General features: G+C 37.9%; 1 protein-coding gene across 2 annotated transcripts in view; it reads left to right on the forward strand.

Annotated features, from left to right (window-relative positions):
- Positions 1–17,808, forward strand: part of PSMD1 (proteasome 26S subunit, non-ATPase 1) — a 91,219-nt gene that overhangs the window by 49,007 nt on the left and 24,404 nt on the right. For both annotated transcript variants that reach the window (XM_045794138.2, XM_045794140.2), the window contains exon 17: positions 16,378–16,492. In XM_045794138.2, the coding sequence (XP_045650094.1) occupies positions 16,378–16,492 (115 nt within the window). The remainder of the gene's footprint in view (positions 1–16,377; positions 16,493–17,808) is intronic.

Here is a 17,808-nt window from a genome sequence, read left to right on the forward strand (position 1 = left end):
TTAGATTAATTCTATATTTATTTGTAAAATACTTACCTCTTCTTGTTAATCTCCCAAGCATGTCATCTGATCTGCTCACTAGACCTGCTTGCTGCTCTGACTGAAGTCCTCCCATTGACTTATTCAGAGCCTCCCGCACTGGCGCTTGAAAGCAATGAAACAAATGTGTTGTATAGCTGCAAGCATGCCAAGGAGGTTACTTCCTCTTTGAGATATTCATTTTTAGAAAGCAACATTCATTATAATTCATAAAACCACCAGTTAAGTATGTTGAACCAGTTCATGACCCTATTCATATTGTATTCTTAAGAGCTCTCTTTGATATTTGAGGGACTGAAATATGAAATAAACTCTGTCATTTTAGCTTAAGATAGTTTGTTTTGGATTAACACTAGCTGTTTTTCCCATTTCAAAAAAATAAGATATAGTCTAGAGATTTTAGAGCTTTCATTCTGTGAAGAGTATACCCTGTGAGCCTTACAGTGATTTCCAGAGTTCGAATTTCAGAACAAGATTCTTATTCAGCTTTTATGTGTTTGCTGTGGAACACAATTAATTCTCTCTGGTTGCAGCCTTATATAGAAGAGCACAGAAAGGTCTGAATTCTACATGTATGCATGGGTTTTAGCAGAAACTTTCATTGCTCATTTTTAAATAGATGGCCTCTGGATTGGAGGGGTTGGTTCATTGACAGTTTGTTTTTTTTTTTCCACAGATATATTGGGGAGAGTATACAGTATGTAATGAAAATAATTTTCTGCCTTATTTCAGAAAATTGGTTTAAAAATTTTAATAGCTATGCTGTTTTTTCTAGACTGTAAGACTAGCTTAGCATTAGAACTTCAGCATTCTCAAAGTTTCCTTTTTAAAAGATATAGATCACTCATTTTTAAAGTATTTAATTCTAGGTCAGCCATAACATTTGTGCCCTTTTTCTGTTTCAAATTTATATTCCTTAGCTTGTGTGAAAGTATTGGAAAATATTTGGTTCATTTCAGTTCTGTCGAGCGCTTCAGATTTTATTCAGTATTTGCTGCCTTTTTTTTTTTTTTTGACAGAGAGAGAGAGAGACAGCAAGAAAGGGAACACAAGCAGGGGGAGTGGTAGAGGGAGAAGCAGGCTTCCTGCTGAGCAGGGAACCCGATGCGGGGCTCAGACCTGAGCCAAAGGCAGACACTTAACGACTGAGCCACCCAGGCGCCCCAGTATTTGCTGCTTTTTTTTTAACTCAAAATTCAGTATTTTTGAAAAATTATTTGCTGTAGATTTTGGGTGAAAACATATAATACTCAAGAGCAATCAAATGGGTTTTAATGTGCCAGGATTCTCTTTAGGAATATAGAAATGTTCTGAAATACTGCTTTGTTGTAAATCACAATTTGGCACCTGTACTTATACAGGCAGATAGGAGTCTGCAAAACAAATAATGTCAGATTGAAAGTAGCACCATTATATTCAATGAAAAGATTGGTAGGAAACAAACCTTCATAGATTTGTGGTTATAGGTTAAAAAAATTTTTTAAATATTCACGGATTATAAAAATGCCGACCATTATTACTATTATACTTTGCCAATGCTAACTAACCCTCTCGCCCACATTCACTTTTTCTTTTTTTTTTTTAAAGATTTTATTTATTTGAGAGAGCGAGCGAGCACAAGAAGGGAGAGAGGGAGAGGGAGAAGCAGGCTTCCACTGAACAAGCAGCCTGATGTGGGGCTCAATCCCAAGACCCCAAGATCATGACCCAAGCTGAAGGCAGATGCTTAACCAACTGAGCCACCCAGGCACCCCTCACTTACTTTTTTAAAAATCTTAATTATAAGTAGTTAAAATTGGTGGTTTTATTATAAGCGGTTAAAATTATTTTTGTTTTTCTATTTTTGCATTAGTTTAATAGCTAAGGAACACAGCTAGTTAAAACTGCTTATTTGGCAACTTTGTGCTATGGCTGCTTGATGGACTTTGGGGAGGGTATGTGTTGCAGTGAGCGCTGTGTATTGTGTAAGACTAATGAATCACAGACCTGTACCCCTGAAACAATATACAGTATGTAATGCAAATAATTTATGTTAATAATAGAATAATAAAAATAATTTTAAAAAGCATAGCTGAGAATCAAAGAAAGCAAAATAATAAAGAAATAGATGAAAGAGTAGATAAGTCTTTCAGTTGGCAAATAACTAAACTGTGCTCTAAAACCTCATGCACGTTAGATGGAAGGCAGCTTCTAAGTCCCCACTCCAGATCTGTACACTCACTCACAGAAACATGTCTCTCTCCTCTCTTTAATAAAAATACCATTTGTACATGGTGGTAAATCTAAATAATACAAAAGAATGTTTAGTGATAAATTCACTTTTGAGACAGTTTTAACAAACACATTTCCCTGCCTACTCCAGAGTAGACTAACAAATTAACAGGTGGACAAGCACTTTGATAATATCAAACTGGGTCCACAGAAGAAACAGGAAGTAAAAAGTATAGTCATGTAGGTCTACTCAGAATAGAGCCTTGTAGTTCTCCTATAACCCAGGCCTTCACAATTTTATGTGGTATAATGATACCAGGGTGATGACTTCCACATATTTAAGAAAAGATTAAATAATCTTTATTCGGCTCTGTTTTGGATGGCAGGAATACATGAAATGCATTTTTTAAAAGATCGCCATCCAAAATGATAAATATATAAAAGTATGATTCTTTTTTTTTTAATAATAATTTTTTATTATGTTATGTTAGTCACCATATAGTACATCCTTGTTTTTGATGTAAAGGTCCATGATTCGTTGTTTGCGTATAACACCCAGTGCTCCATGCAATACGTGCCCTCCTTAATACCCATCACCGGCCTATCCCAGTCCCCAACCCTCCTCCCCTCTGAAGCCCTCAGTTTGTTTCCCAGAGTCCACAGTCTCTCATGGTTCATTCCCCCTTCTGTTTACCCCCCTTCATTCTTCCCTTTCTTCTCCTACCGATCTTCCCATTTCTTATGTTCCATAAATGAGTGAAACTATATGATAATTGTCTTTCTCTGCTTGACTTATTTCACTTAGCATAATCTCCTCCAGTCCCGTCCATGTTGCTGCAAATGTTGTGTAATCGTTCTTTCTGATGGCTAATATTCCATTGTATATATGGACCACATCCTTCTTAATCCAGTCATCTGTTGAAGGGCATCTCGGCTCCTTCCACAGTTTGGCTATTGTGGACAATGCTGCTATGAACATTGGTGTTTTTTTGTTTTTTTTTTTTAAAGATTTTATTTATTTATTCGACAGAGATAGAGACAGCCAGCGAGAGAGGGAACACAAGCAGGGGGAGTGGGAGAGGAAGAAGCAGGCTCATAGCGGAAGAGCCTGATGTGGGGCTCGATCCCACAACGCCGGGATCACGCCCTGAGCTGAAGGCAGACGCTCAACCGCTGTGCCACCCAGGCGCCCCTGAACATTGGGGTCTTAACAGTAGAATTAAATTTCAAATATGTGGAAACTTCATTTGTGTAAAATATCTCATTTACCAAGAACTCCAGATAAATTCTTACTAAAGTAGCTTAAAGTTCAGACTCAGCCTCTAATTTGACCATAACCAAAAAAATTTAATTTGTGCATTTTTTCCAAACTAATGAATTTTGTGCCTGATGCCTTTTTAATTTATTGAACAGATTCTATTTTTTACTTAAAAGGGCAGTCTAAATAAGGGTCTAAGAAAACAAATATCAGGGGCGCCTGGGTGGCACAGCGGTTGGGCGTCTGCCTTTGGCTCAGGGCATGATCCCGGCGTTGTGGGGTCGGGCCCCACATTGGGCTCCTCCGCTATGAGGCTGCTTCTTCCTCTCCCACTCCCCCTGCTTGTGTTCCCTCTCTCGCTGGCTGTCTCTATCTCTGTCAAATAAATAAATAAAATCTTTAAAAAAAAAAAAAAAAAACAAATATCAGCCAAGAACATTTTTTACCTCTCAGTCATAATTATCTGTCAAACACTAGCCATTAAAGAATTTTGGGCAATAAAGGGATTGTGTCCAGTACATATTCATTTATTTGTGAAGTATTCATTGAGTTCGTTTGCTCGTGGCAATATAGAGATGAACAAGATGAACATTTTCTGCCCTTGTGTAATATGTCATGGGTGGATACAAGCAAGTATATTGATAATTATAATACAGACATGGTAGCTAAAACTAGCGCACTCTTAACAGGTTCCACAGCGCAGCTCAAATATATTCAGGCTTTTTTTTTTTTCATTCCTTTACTCGTTCTCATTGACAGTATCAATGAAAGAGCTAAAATTCTAAAAGTAGCTCTTCCAAATTTAATCTGTTCTTCTTAGACTCTACTCACTCTCCCCTGATGACTGATTTTACCTCCATTTTAATGAAAGATTTAGACCAATCTGAAAGTGCTATCACCTTTTATCTTCTCAAAATGTCTGCCTTCTCATCCCTCCTATCCTTTGGGATCACATTGACATTACTCTTTTTTTTTTTTTTTAAGACTTTACTTATTTATTTGACAGAGAGACAGCCAGCGAGAGGGGGAACACAAATAGGGGGAGGGGGAGTGGAAGAGGAAGAAGCAGGCTCCCAGCAAAGCAGGGACCCTGGGATCACGCCCTGAGCCAAAGGCTGACGCTCAACGACTGAGCCACCCAGCCGCCCCAGCATTGAGATTACTCTTTTCCACAACTTCCACTTAAGTTCTTCATCCCAACTCTTAATTCTTTGCAATTTTGCTGAATAAGGTATCTTTTTCACACATAGAATCCATGCCTTGAATATTCAGTTCCTCAGTTCTAACTTCTTTCTTGCAGACATGCTCAGGTTTCTGGTTAATGAAAACTAAACATTTCATTATCCCTTGAATCTCTTTCCTTCATCATCAAACTTCTTTAATTCTTTAATTGCCTGTTTTTCTTCTCATCACTCACCTAGTCTATAATCCTTATAATCAGATTTTTATCGCCAACATTCTTCTAAAACAACTCTTAGAAAGTCTGTTATTAACACCAGTTATAGATTGTGTGCACTATTCAGCACTGTGGGCTAAGCATTTCTTCTTAAAGCTTGTATCTTTTTCCTGCCTTCGAAGACCTCCCATCCTGGTTGTATTTCTTAAAGAATCTTTTTTTTTTTTTTTAAGATTCTATTTATTTATTTGACAGAGATAGAGACAGCCAGCGAGAGAGGGAACACAAGCAGGGGGAGTGGGAGAGGAAGAAGCAGGCTCATAGTGGAAGAGCCTGATGTGGGGCTCGATCCCATAACGCCGGGATCACGCCCTGAGCCGAAGGCAGACGCTCAACCGCCGTGCCACCCAGGCGCCCCTGGATTTCACTGGCCTTCTAACTTGTCCTCAAAAACACCAGAAATAGCCCTGCCTCAGTGAGGTTCTCTTGAATTTTAGTTTTTATTTATTTATTTAAAGATTTTATTTATTTGACAGAGACAGCCATTGAGAGAGGGAACACAAGCAGGGGGAGTGGGAGAGGAAGAAGCAGGCTCCTAGTGGAGGAGCCTGAGGTGGGGCTCGATCCCAGAATGCCGGGATCACACCCTGAGCCGAAGGCAGACGCTTAACCACTGTGCCACCCAGGCGCCCCTAAAGAATCTTTTCTAACTCTTATTCTACCCTCCCAGGTTCCTGTCCTCTGTTGACCTCATCTCCCTCTTCATTGTCTTCCTCCATTCACCCATGGTTTCCATTAACTTATTAAAGCCCCTAAAACTGAAACTCTATTTCCAGCCTAATGGCTATGATTTGTGGTCATGAAAGTAGACAGGCAGAATTCCTAAGGGTTAGGAGACCTTTCTCTGAGCTTTGATTGTCTGCATTTATAAAAAGGTGATGTAACCTGCTCTGCCTATTCACAGCAACAATTGGCCCAGTTGATCATTCCCCTTCTGTAAAATAGCTTCTTCACTTGGCTTCTGCTAGATCACACTCTAATGGATGTTCTCCTGCCTCACTGGCTATTCCTTTTTAGTTTCCTTGTTCTGTTTCATCTCCTCAACCTCTCAATCTTCAGCCTTCTTGGGGGTTCATTTCTGGATCTCTTCTCTCCTCTGTACTTGGTGTCTTATATACATTTATGGCTTTAAATACCATCTATATACTGAAACTCCCAAACTTATATCTCTAGCCTAGACTTTTCCTTCAGACTCCAGACTCATGTTCGATCACCTACTCAATATTTCCCTTAGATATCTAAAAAACTTCTCAAACTCAGATTGTCTAAAACTGAACTCATACTCTTTCCCTCCAGATCTGCTCTATGTATTAGTTTCTTTATCTCAGGTAAAGGCAGTTGTATCTTTCCAGACTCTTTATCTCACATTCTCCATTTTATCAGGAAATCTTGTTGGTTCTACCTTCAATATATATACCAAATCCATATATTCCAAATCCCCCCCACACACACACACACAAATCTACTGCTACCATCTTACCTAAGTCACCATCATATCTTGACTGGATTTCTAGGTAGCCTCTTAACCAGTCTTCTTTCTTCTACCTTTGCACTCTGTTGTCAATAAAGCAGCCAAAATGACTCTTTTTAAACAAGGCAGATCATATCATTCCTTTGCTCAGAATCTTCCAGTGGCCCTTTATTTGACTCATAGTAAAAGCCAAAGTTCCACTAATCCCCTGGCCTATAAATTTTCTATAAAGCTTATATGATTTGGCCATAGTTTCAGCTATTCTTCCCCTTCTTCACTACACTCAAACCATTGGCCTCTGCTGCTCCTCAAACATGCCTGGCATTGTTTTATCATAGGGTTTGCATGCACTGTTTCCTCTGCCTAATACGTAATACACTCTTCCCCTACATAGCCACTTGACTTGCTTCCTTACTGCCTTTTTCCTGTCTTTGCTTAAATATCACGTTATCATTGAAGCCTACCCTGACTACCCTAACTAATACTGTGAAACCTTCTTCTGTCTCTTCCAGTACCCCTTACCTTGATTTACCTTTCTTAGTTCTCCTTAGTACTTCACCTTTTTACTTAGTTTTTTATTTTTGATTGTAAGTCTCCCACTAAGATGTAGTCTTTGTCTTCTTTGTTCATCAGTCTCTGAGTTTATCCTGCTTAGAGTTTGTTGAGTTTCTAGTCTTTTATCAAAATTTGGGAAGTTTGGGCCATTATTTCTTCAAATGTTCTTTCTACCCCTCTCTCCCTCTCATCTCCCTCTAGGATTCCCATTATGCCTATGTTCGTATTTATGCCTATGTCGGTATGCTTAATGGTGTCCCACCGGTTTTTAAGTGTTCATTTTTTAAAATTCTTTTTCTCCTCAGATTAGATAATCTCAATCCACCTAACATAATTCTCTATTAATCTATCTAATATAGTCAGTTTACCTAACTTGATTCTTCTGCCTGCCCAGTTCTGCTACTGAACCCTCTCTAGTGAATTTTTCATTTCACTTATACTTTTCAGTTCCAGAATTTGTTTGGTTTTGTGTGTGTGTGTATATATATATAATTTCTATTTATTGATTTTTCTTGAGTTGATGAGGCATTGTTCTGTTTTCCTTAATTATTTGCCTTTCTTTTTTTTTCTCTTTGAATATATTTAAGATCATTTAAGCCCAATACCTGGGCTTACTTAGGGACTGATTCTGTTAATTCCTTTTTTTTCCTGTGAATGGGCTGTATGTACTTCCTTATTTCTTTGCATGACTCTTAATTTTTTGTTGAAAACTGGATGTTTTGGGACGCCTGGGTGGCTCAGTCAGTTAAGCATCTGCCTTCGGTTCAGGTCATGGGATCGAGTCCTGCATCGGGGTCCTTACTCAGCAGGGAGCCTACTTTTACTCTCTCTCTGAAAAATAAATAAATAAAATCTTAAAAAAAAAAAAGAAAGAAAGAAATAAGAAAACTGGATGTTTTTAATATTATAGTGTGGCAACAAAGGAAATCAGATTCTCCCCCCCCCAGGGGTTTGTTATTGCTGTTTATTGTGGATTGTTTGGTGACTTTTTTAAAAGTTAGTTTCTTAAAGTCTTTCTCATGAATGGCCACTGAAGTCTGTGTTACATTAGCCTAGTGGTCAGCTAGTGTTTTTTGACAGAGTTCCTTAAATGCCTGGAGCCGAGAGAAGGAAAAAAAGGGAAAAAGAAAAAGACTCCCAGTCTTTGCAAATTGGCTCTGTGTTGGGACACTCTAGCTCTTATTTATTTAGCCCAGTTACTCTGCCTTAGCTTTTGCTTCCTGCTTGTGCAGAGCCTGAAGTGAAAGTTTAGAGTCTTCTTAGGCCTTTCCCAAGCGTGTGTCTAACCCTGAGTATACACATGGTATTCTCAATTCCCCCGGTATATGCGGCAACTTTTAAAGCCTTTATTAACCCCACATATCTCTTTTCCCAGCCTCTTTCTTTCCAAGCTTCTCCATCTGTTTATTGCCTAGCTTGTCTATTAACCCTTGCCCTTGGCTCCCATGGCCGGTACTTTTGCCTTTACGTGTTTTCAACAAATGTGACCTTGCAAGTTGCTCCAGGCCCAGGAGTACTCTAAGTTTGGTGAAACAGAGGCAGGCTGTTGCACTGGTGCTTCAAGGAGCCACCAGACAGGTTGAAACAATTTATTCTCAATTCCGTGAGAATAAAGTCTGTCTTGCTCCGTCTCATTAACACCTGTACTTTGACACAGGCTGCCCGCTCCACTGACACCACCAGTCCCGGGAGTACAGGTGGTAGATGGGCAGTTTACAATATCACAGCACTCTCTTACAACAGTGCTTCATTAAGCTGACCCCTGGTTGTTGTAAGTTTTTGACTAGATTGCAGAGTTCTATAAAAGTTCATTCTGATGGTTTTTGCCAGGTTGTTACTGCCAGAGAGAGCTGCTTATGACCGTATCCACTTTTGTCAAGAACAAAAGAATAAGATATTTTTTTAAATATCAGTGAAACTCTATAGAACAACTTGATGTCATGAAAATGACAGTGTCCTTTAATCAGAAGAATTCTTATATCTAGAATTATAGTTGATGATCATAAAAAACCCAAATATTTGATTAGATTTGCTCAGCTCTACAAGTCTTCAGTAATCACTGTAATCACTATTAGAAGTAGACTTTTATCATCAGGACACTTATTTAAATACCAGAAATGAATTAAACTTTCTGAGAATTGAAGTATATTTATGTTCATTTTTATAAAATCATATTTATAAAATAATAGTTTATTAATCTACAAGTATATAGCATCTCACTCATACTGTAAGACTTTCCTTGGTTTGCTTATTTTAAGGGATGGTGGGAATGTGCTAATAAGACTATAACTTTTTGAATATTATGCTTGAATATTACAGATTTCTCTAGGTCCAGGAATGCAATTTGATATTTTTAAGAGCCATTTTCTTACTGTGATGAAGTAGAATTCTTTGTATAAATCTTACCAATCTACTTTCTTCTCATCTTTTGAGATATTTTTGCCCTATTTTGGTAGCACCTGAAAGAAACAATCTGGAAATAAAGCAAAAGCTTATCTAAAACTATAGCTATTTTTAATTATCTGAAATCTACTAAAATGATTTAAATGTATATATATATTAAAGATAAGACTAAATTTGTACGATTTAGGGCAGGATCTGTGTAATTTTATTTTTTATGATACTTCACACGTTGTAGATATATCTTAACTGATAAAGTGAAAATCCACAAATAGCAGCAGCTTGGAATACAGAGATTATGGGATAAAAGTATGCTGGGGAAACAAAACTGCTTTCTTCTTTCTCAGTTATTTTCCTGATAATGAATATTTGATGCATTTCTTTTATATTGTAATGAAAATAAAATTCAAAAAATACATCTCTGCCTGCTTTTTTTTTTTTTTTTTAAGATTTTATTTATCCATTTGATAGAGCACGCATAAGCAGGAGGGAGCTGCAGAGGGAGAGGGAGAAGCAAGCTCCCTGCTGAGCAGGGAGCCCAAAGGGGCGGGGTGGGGGTGGGGTTGTATCCCAGGACCCTGGGAACATGACCTGAGCCGAAGGCAGATGCTTAACCAGCTGAGCCACCCAGGCACCCCCTCCCCATTTTTTAACCTAATGATATTCTCTTTTTTATTTTTATAAACTAGCCAAAAAATAAAGAAGGAGAACAAGAAAAGTTGCTACAGTTCCCACCACATGTAGCTCCATAGTTATAAACAAATGCAGCTAGCACATTTATAACTGTCCGAGTAAATATACTTTTAAATTTAACATAGCAAAATATAAATGAAAAAGCTGTCATACATAACACATTTTATGCTAATACAGTGGTTTCCAAACTGTTGAATTCCTTGCTCTCTACTTCCCCCACTCAATAAAACAAAATCCACTATTTTCCTGTGACTTGATAATTTCTAGACATTTGTTTTTCTAAATATGTTCATGGAGGGGCGCCTGGGTGGCTCAGTAGGTTGAGTGTCCAACTCTTGGCTTTGGCTCCACTCATGGTTTGGGGTCATGGAGGGTTGAGCCCCACACCCGGCTCGCGCACAGCGGGGAGTCTACGTGTCCCTCTCCTGCCTCTCCCCTTGTTCACACACGCCCCCCCATCAATCAATCAAATCTATTTAAAAAATAAATAAATATGTTTATGAAGACACAGATGAGTTTTTATTGCTAATCGGGGATTAGTCATTTAAATACTTTGTTATAAATGCTGATCTAAGGGGATTATGTCAAACAACAGGAATTATTTTGTGATGTTATCTAAGCGATAAACGTTTGTAGAAAAGCTAAGATTCAAGTAGTGTTAGAATTATCTAAAATAAGTGAAAGAAAGCCTGTGGACTATTATTAAAGATTTTGTGTATTTTCTTTTAATCTCTCACCATCTGTTGCCTTTCCTCCCCTCTCTCTTTTTGTTTCCACCTTGCAGTTTATTTGTTGAAGAAACCAGGTTATTATAACTGTCAAGGTTGCACAATATGGATTTTGCTAATTGCATCCTGCATCCCTATGTGTAATAAAAAAAATTTTTTTGGTCTTATGTATTTCCTGTAAATTGACAGTTGGATCTTGAGGCTTGGTCGCATTGAGGTTCAATTTCTCTCTCTCTTTCTCTGTCTCTTTTTTGGAGGGGCAGGGCTGGCAATGTACATTAGGTCGATTTGTTTCTATTTTTATGATGTTAGCGGTCATTGATTAAATTATGCTGAGGTCCATTAATTCATTCCAAGCCTCGAAGTGATGGTGATATTTGTTTTACCATTTATTCATTTATTAACTGTGACTTTAAAGTTTTTATATTTATGCATACATTTTATGTGTGTTATATGCTTAGACAAAGATTAATGTGCCGAAGTTTTGCTTTCAGCAAGTATTTACATTCCAGTCATTGCTTAGAAGGATTCTTTTGTCCTTTTAGAGCTACTTGCTAAAAATTAAAATAAACATGGAATATTCTGGTTTTATTTTACTCTTGAAGGGACTGAATGTCTAAGCTAATTTAATAAAGAATGTATCATTTCTTGTCCTAACACTTTACTGAAGAATGTGTCCGCGTTGGAACTGTTACAGACTGAGAAACTTAACAAGAATTTTTTTTATGTTCTTTGAGTTTATAGCCCTCAACCTATTTTAGTCTTTATGGTAATCAACTAGGTAAAGCTCTACATTAAGCTCCCAGTATTTATATTCACTGGCAAAATTTTCTCTGAACCTCATGAAACTGTTAATATCCTATTCTAAGTATAATACTTTTTTAGCAAGTGAGCGTCATAAAATAAATGAAGTTTTAAGATACATTTAGAATAAGCTGTTTGGTGTCAGTTTTCCCTGGAATGTCCTGCCCTTGCTGCAGCTGAGGGACAAGTGGGTAAATGTTCTGTGTGCCCTTAGCTGCTTAAAAAGCTGGTGAGGAGATCTGGAAGTCAGGACTCTGAATACAACCAGCTTTCTAGGTTCAGTATCCAATTCACTTTATATTATTTTGAATGAATGTTTGGACATGAGTTACCTCCCCTTTTTGTACAAATAAGAACCCAAACTACAGCTAGGGTGGCCAGATTCCTGGTTTTGATCCAAAGGCAATTTCTGGTAATGCATTTAGATTTCAGTGATTGTAGTATAGTATTCTACTCTACCATACTACCAACTTTCTCCAGCATGAATAAGGTGGAACAGATACCATTTTATGGATAATGCAGTTAAGTCTCAGAGAGATTTAGTGATTGCCACTCTGTTATTAAATGACTGCACTGGAATTGGAATTCAAGTCTTTCTGATTCCAAGCCACAGCAAAATGAAGGCAAGAGGAGAAGAAGGCAGAGCAATTAATTAAGGAGTCACTATTATTTCCAGTGACAGTTGATTGGGGCCTAAAACAGGCAATGGGAATAAATAAAATTTAAGAGTTTCACTTGATTTGGTGGCAGATAAGATGTGGGGGATGAGGGAAAAGAATGATTAAAAAAGATGTGAATTTCCTGGGTATGTAAATGAACTGTCATGGTGGGAGAAGTAGTGTAGGGGAGGGGTGCCCCTTATTCCTCTTTCTGCGTGGACTGCTGTATGTTGATTGAGGTGTTTGTGGTTATATTTGAAGACATTCAGTAGGTACTTGGAAATTCAGGATACTACTCTGATTTAGTCTTTTGATAGGGAATGCAAGGAAGCTCAGCAGAGGGTGTATTCTTAATTCCTTTATCATGTGTTAATCCTATGGCATTTACCTAGTGAGAATCATAAATTCACAGTTCTACCAAGGGGACTACCCTGTGGTTTATGGCCTCACCAAATTCCCTCTGTGATGGACCCCATGTGCCTAGGTCAGTGTTTCTGCCTATATACATATATTGCTGTATTTTTCCTTTTCTAGTGAAGATAGATTAGAAAAAAGACATCAGATGAAAGCATCTGATTTATAACAGGATTTAATGTTGAGGTTATACAGAATATTTAGTAAAGAAACAGTAGTTAATAGCCAGTGTGTTGAAAGAAAGGAGTTCATATTTGCAGTTTACGGTCAGATGATATGGCACTGATTTGTGCATATACCCTTGCACAGTTCCTGCTCTGTGGAAGGTTTGTACAGATAGAAAAGTTGGCAAGTTGACTGTTAGCTACAAGCCAAGAAATTTTATTGAAACAACAAATTAGAATTAAGTACCTATTTTGGAGGTGTTTCAGTCCTTACCTATGTGATCTCCCTACTGAGAACTTCAAAGCACATAAAATTAAAAGACACTCAGTTAGCCCTTATGAAGCAACACAGGTACTTGTTAACTCCCCCCCCTTTTTTTTATTATGTAAGCTAAATTGTAAACTTAAGGGGGCAGGGGAACAGGGAAGGGCTTGATTCCCCCCCACCCAGAGGTTTACCTTTAGACCCTGAACCTAGTAGAAAATACTTATTGGTTAAGTCTCTAAATGTAAATTTAGTTTGGCTCCCTTTGTCATTTACTGAATAATAAAAGTTATTTTATCTTTAGTATCTAGCACCGTGCTGCTAATAATTTATGGAAAATAAAAAATATAGAAAACACAGCCTTGGCCCTTGGGATATGTGTGCACTCTTGAGTTGGTGTTATTTGTAATTAACTTGGTGACAAAATGCTTGAGTTTGTCAGAGGATTTGAGTATCAAGTGTTATGGACAGAGCTTTAAGTTCTTTGCCTAACAGGAGCACAAAATAAAAGTTAAATGATGGTACTGTCAACTACAAGTTGCAGAATGATTCTTCAGCAGCCTCTTTGATGTAATATCACTTTAAATTCCATAGGAATATTTCTCATCAAAGAAATGTCCTGTAACAATGAACATTGATTTAAAACCTTTGATGGTTAGTTCTTTTTTTTTTTTTTTTTTTTTTTTTAAGATTTTATTTACTTACTTGAGAGTGTTCATGAGCAGGGGAATCAGGAGAGGGAGAGGAAGACAATCTCAAGCAGACCTCTTGCTGAGCATAGAGCCTGATACATGGTTTGATCTCACAACCCTGAGATCATCACCTGAGCCAAAATCAACAGTGGGATGCCTAACTGACTGAGCCACCCAGGCGCCCTGGTTGGTTCATTTTTAAAAGTCATAGAACTGGGGACATCTGGGTGGCTCAGTTAAACGTCTGCCTTCAGCTCAGGTCATGATCCCAGCAGTGGGTTTCTTGCTCAGTGGGGAGCCTGCTTCTCCCTCTACCTGCCATTCCCCCTGCTTGTGCTCTCTGCCTCTCTCTCTGACAAATAAATAAATAAAATCTTTTAAAAAAGAAAAAGCCATAGAATTATAAAGTAGGAAAGACATTATGGAACTTCTAGTCCCATTCCTTCATTTTTTGTACATAGAAAGGGATCCCAGAGGGTTTGGTTCATTGACCTTTGTCTAAATTATCCCAGCTATTTAGAGGCAAGACAGGAACTGGAACGTGCGTTTTTGACTTCATGGCTTCCTCTTATATAATGTATTGTTTATGTCAGTATGCATTAACTGAAGGTATATATATATTATTACTGTATCTTCAGTTATTTACTCATTTTGGGGTTTTTTTGGTTTTTTTTTTTTAAGATTTTATTTATTTATTTGACAGAGATAGAGACAGCCAGCGAAAGAGGGAACACAAGCAGGGGGAGTGGGAGAGGAAGAAGCAGGCTCATAGCGGAGGAGCCCGATGTGGGGCTCAATCCCATAACGCCGGGATCACGCCCGGAGCTGAAGGCAGACGCCTAACCGCTATGCCACCCAGGCGCCCCTCATTTTGTTTTTTATATTATTCCAGCAAAAGAAAAGCCATCTCTAATTACAAAAATAAAAGAAAGTCACTTGCCTTAATGTCACATGCCAAGAAATTAGCAAAACTAGAACTAGAACCCAGATCCTCTGTTTCCTAGTACATCGCGTCTTTCACAATACCAAGCTTTTTCTCCATATTGTTGCCGTTAGTATTATTTACAGATTATTCCTACTAGGAAGCTTAGTCAAACTGGGAACATTTTCAAGAAAGAATGATAGACTTTGTTTCTCTTGTAGCAAAATTTCACTTTTCTGGATAGTTTTCACAAATTTGGCTCTACTCCATTTGAAATCTGAATTTACCACTTACTCGAATTTGAGACTGGAGGACAATTCCAACAGAGAGTTATGGATTTGAATTGGTCTGTAGGTAGTAACTGCTTTTATTCACAACAAAGTAATGTTTAAATTTTTTTTTTAAAAAAACCTTTATTGAATGTAGTTATATGGATAGCCTTTTTAAGTTTTTATTGAAGTGTAATATACATCCAAAAACATGCACATAATTAGCCTACAGCTTGATGAATTTTTACAACTGAACACACACTGTAACCAGCACCCAGTTTGAGATCATTATCAGCTGCCCAGATACTCCCCTACATTCTCTTCTAGTTACTACCCCCATCCTGCTGCCCCTAAAGACTAACCACTATAAAGATGAGGTCAGGTATTTCATTACTCAGGGCCGTCCTGTTTTTTTTTCCTTGCTGAAATATGAAGAGGTTGAGAAAAGAACGATTTCTAGGGCACCTGGGTGGCTCAGTCGGTTGAGCATCCAACTCTTGATTTTGGTCCAGGTTATGGGATCAAGCTCCATGTCGGACTCTGCTCAGCTCTGCTCCTCCCCACACTCTGTTCCTCCTCACACTTGCTCTCCCTTTCTTTGTCTCAAATAAATAAATAAAATCTTTTTTTTTTTAAAGAACAGTTTTCTGTCCTTTCAACACAACAATAATTGCTAAAGGAAAAAAAAAAACAGAATTTTTTCATTATCAAGGCATATTTACCAATTTGATATTCAATCAGAGTTATACTGGGCGATTCAGATCTTCTGTGCAGCTTTGGAAACATCCCAGAGTCCCTTTAACAGCTTTAGTCTTCTGATACAAAACACGAAATAAGCAAGAAAGATAAGAATTGATGTAGAGCATTGTGTGCCCCCCGCACCCTCATGGTTATTACCCACTATGGAGGAGACACAAAGGAATGACTGTAAGGCTCTAATACGGAGTTATGGTTGAGGAATCACTGATAAGTTCTGCTTTCTTTGTGTATATTCTCTGAATACTGAAGATAGATTTTTAATATCAATAATTAGAATTCCGTGGGCAATTTTTTTTTTATGTATTTATTTGACAGAGACAGCCAGCGAGAGAGGGAACACAAGCAGGGGGAGTGGGAGAGGAAGAAGCAGGCTCCCAGAGGAGAAGCCTGATGTGGGGCTCAATCCCAGAACGCCAGGATCATGCCCTGAGCCAAAGGCAGACGCTCAACGACTGAGCCACCCAGGCGCCCCCGTGGGCAATTTTTAATTCTCCAACTTCTGTGCGAAATATAACTGTTGTTTCCCATAAGTTTAAAAAAAAATGATTAAAATTCTTCCATCTTGCTTTAAAATATTTCACCTATAGCACTGTCTTCACTTCCTCTGTTTCTTATCAGGACCCCTGAACAGTGCCCCAGCGTTGTTTCATTGTTGTCAGAGAGTTACAATCCTCACGTGCGTTATGGAGCTGCTATGGCCCTGGGCATCTGCTGTGCTGGTACAGGAAACAAGGTAAAGCCCAAAGCTGGTGGGGTCAGTTCTTTCCTGGCACCGGGCTGTTTTCCCTCACAGAAACGTCTGTACAACCACCGTAAAAAGGCAAGTGTGGTGTGATCTATAAGAGTTAACTTGTCTCACAGAGCTTCCCAGAACTTCCTTCCTCTCTTTACCATGCTGGGTTGCTCAAAGCCAGTTAAGAACAAACCACCACACTGCGTGGGTGACCAAACAATGCTGTTGAATTTCTTTTTGAAAACATTGATTTCTTAAAAAAAAAAAAAAGAAAAGAAAAAGATAAAATATTCTTTTTCTTAAAAGAATTACTCTGGTCACTTTACATGGTAATTCATATGTTTAATTAGCATGATTAGTATTGTGGAAATCAAGGTTCTTGTATGAGACCACCAAAAGAAGCTAACTTTGATTCTTTTTTTTTGTTTTTGTTTTAAGCAAATCACTTAACTGCTATTTTCCTGATTCTCCTCACAAATGTAATAGGTAACGTGATATTTGTTAAATCCTCAAAAGTGACAATATAAAGAGTTGAGTTAGGCAAGCAGATGACTGTAAAATATAGTTCATCATGAGATTCATAAAGAAATGCCCTGTTGCTTAAACAAGTGTTCTTTATTCACAGCAATGACACAATCATCACATTTTTGCCTTTCGAAGCACAAACACACACACCTTAACCACCCCCAAAACATGAACTTTTCTTTTAATGGAGTCCGTGCATGCATAAGGGGGTGTGTGTGTGTGAGAGAGAGAGAACACAAACATGATGAGAATGAAAACATAAAGAACAAGAATATAGCTAGATTATGCTCCCAATGTCTTTACATTAGAGGAGGAGTCATTTTTTTTAATCCTCTTTTGTCCACAATAAAATAAAACAGTTGATTGAGTCCAGATTGATTGAATCCAGGAATTAAATTTTAATTTGCTCCACTTTTTCTCTAATAAAGAGTATTAGTATTGGATACAAATAACTTTTTCTAGTTACATAAAACATTACTGAAGCTAGGAATTAAAATGGGCATTTTCAATATGTGATAAAAATTGCATAAAAATTTTTATAGAGAGACGTCCCCTTCCAGTATTCTCATTCATCTCCTTACCCTGCTTTATTTTTTCTTCATAGGACTTATCACCACCTGACATATTTTTACACCTATTTATTTATTATCTGTCTCCTCTGCCCTGAAATGTAAGGTCCCTAAGAACAAAATGTTCACTGCTAGAACCTAAAGTCAGACCTGGCACATAGTAGGCATTCAGTAAATATTTGTCAAATCAGTGACAGAGGGGAAGATCCTTTAAGGATATGA

This window comes from Ursus americanus, chromosome 1, assembly GCF_024610735.1.
Source record: "Ursus americanus isolate L20-20 chromosome 1, mUrsAme1.1.p, whole genome shotgun sequence".
NCBI classification, from domain to species: Eukaryota; Metazoa; Chordata; class Mammalia; order Carnivora; family Ursidae; genus Ursus; species Ursus americanus.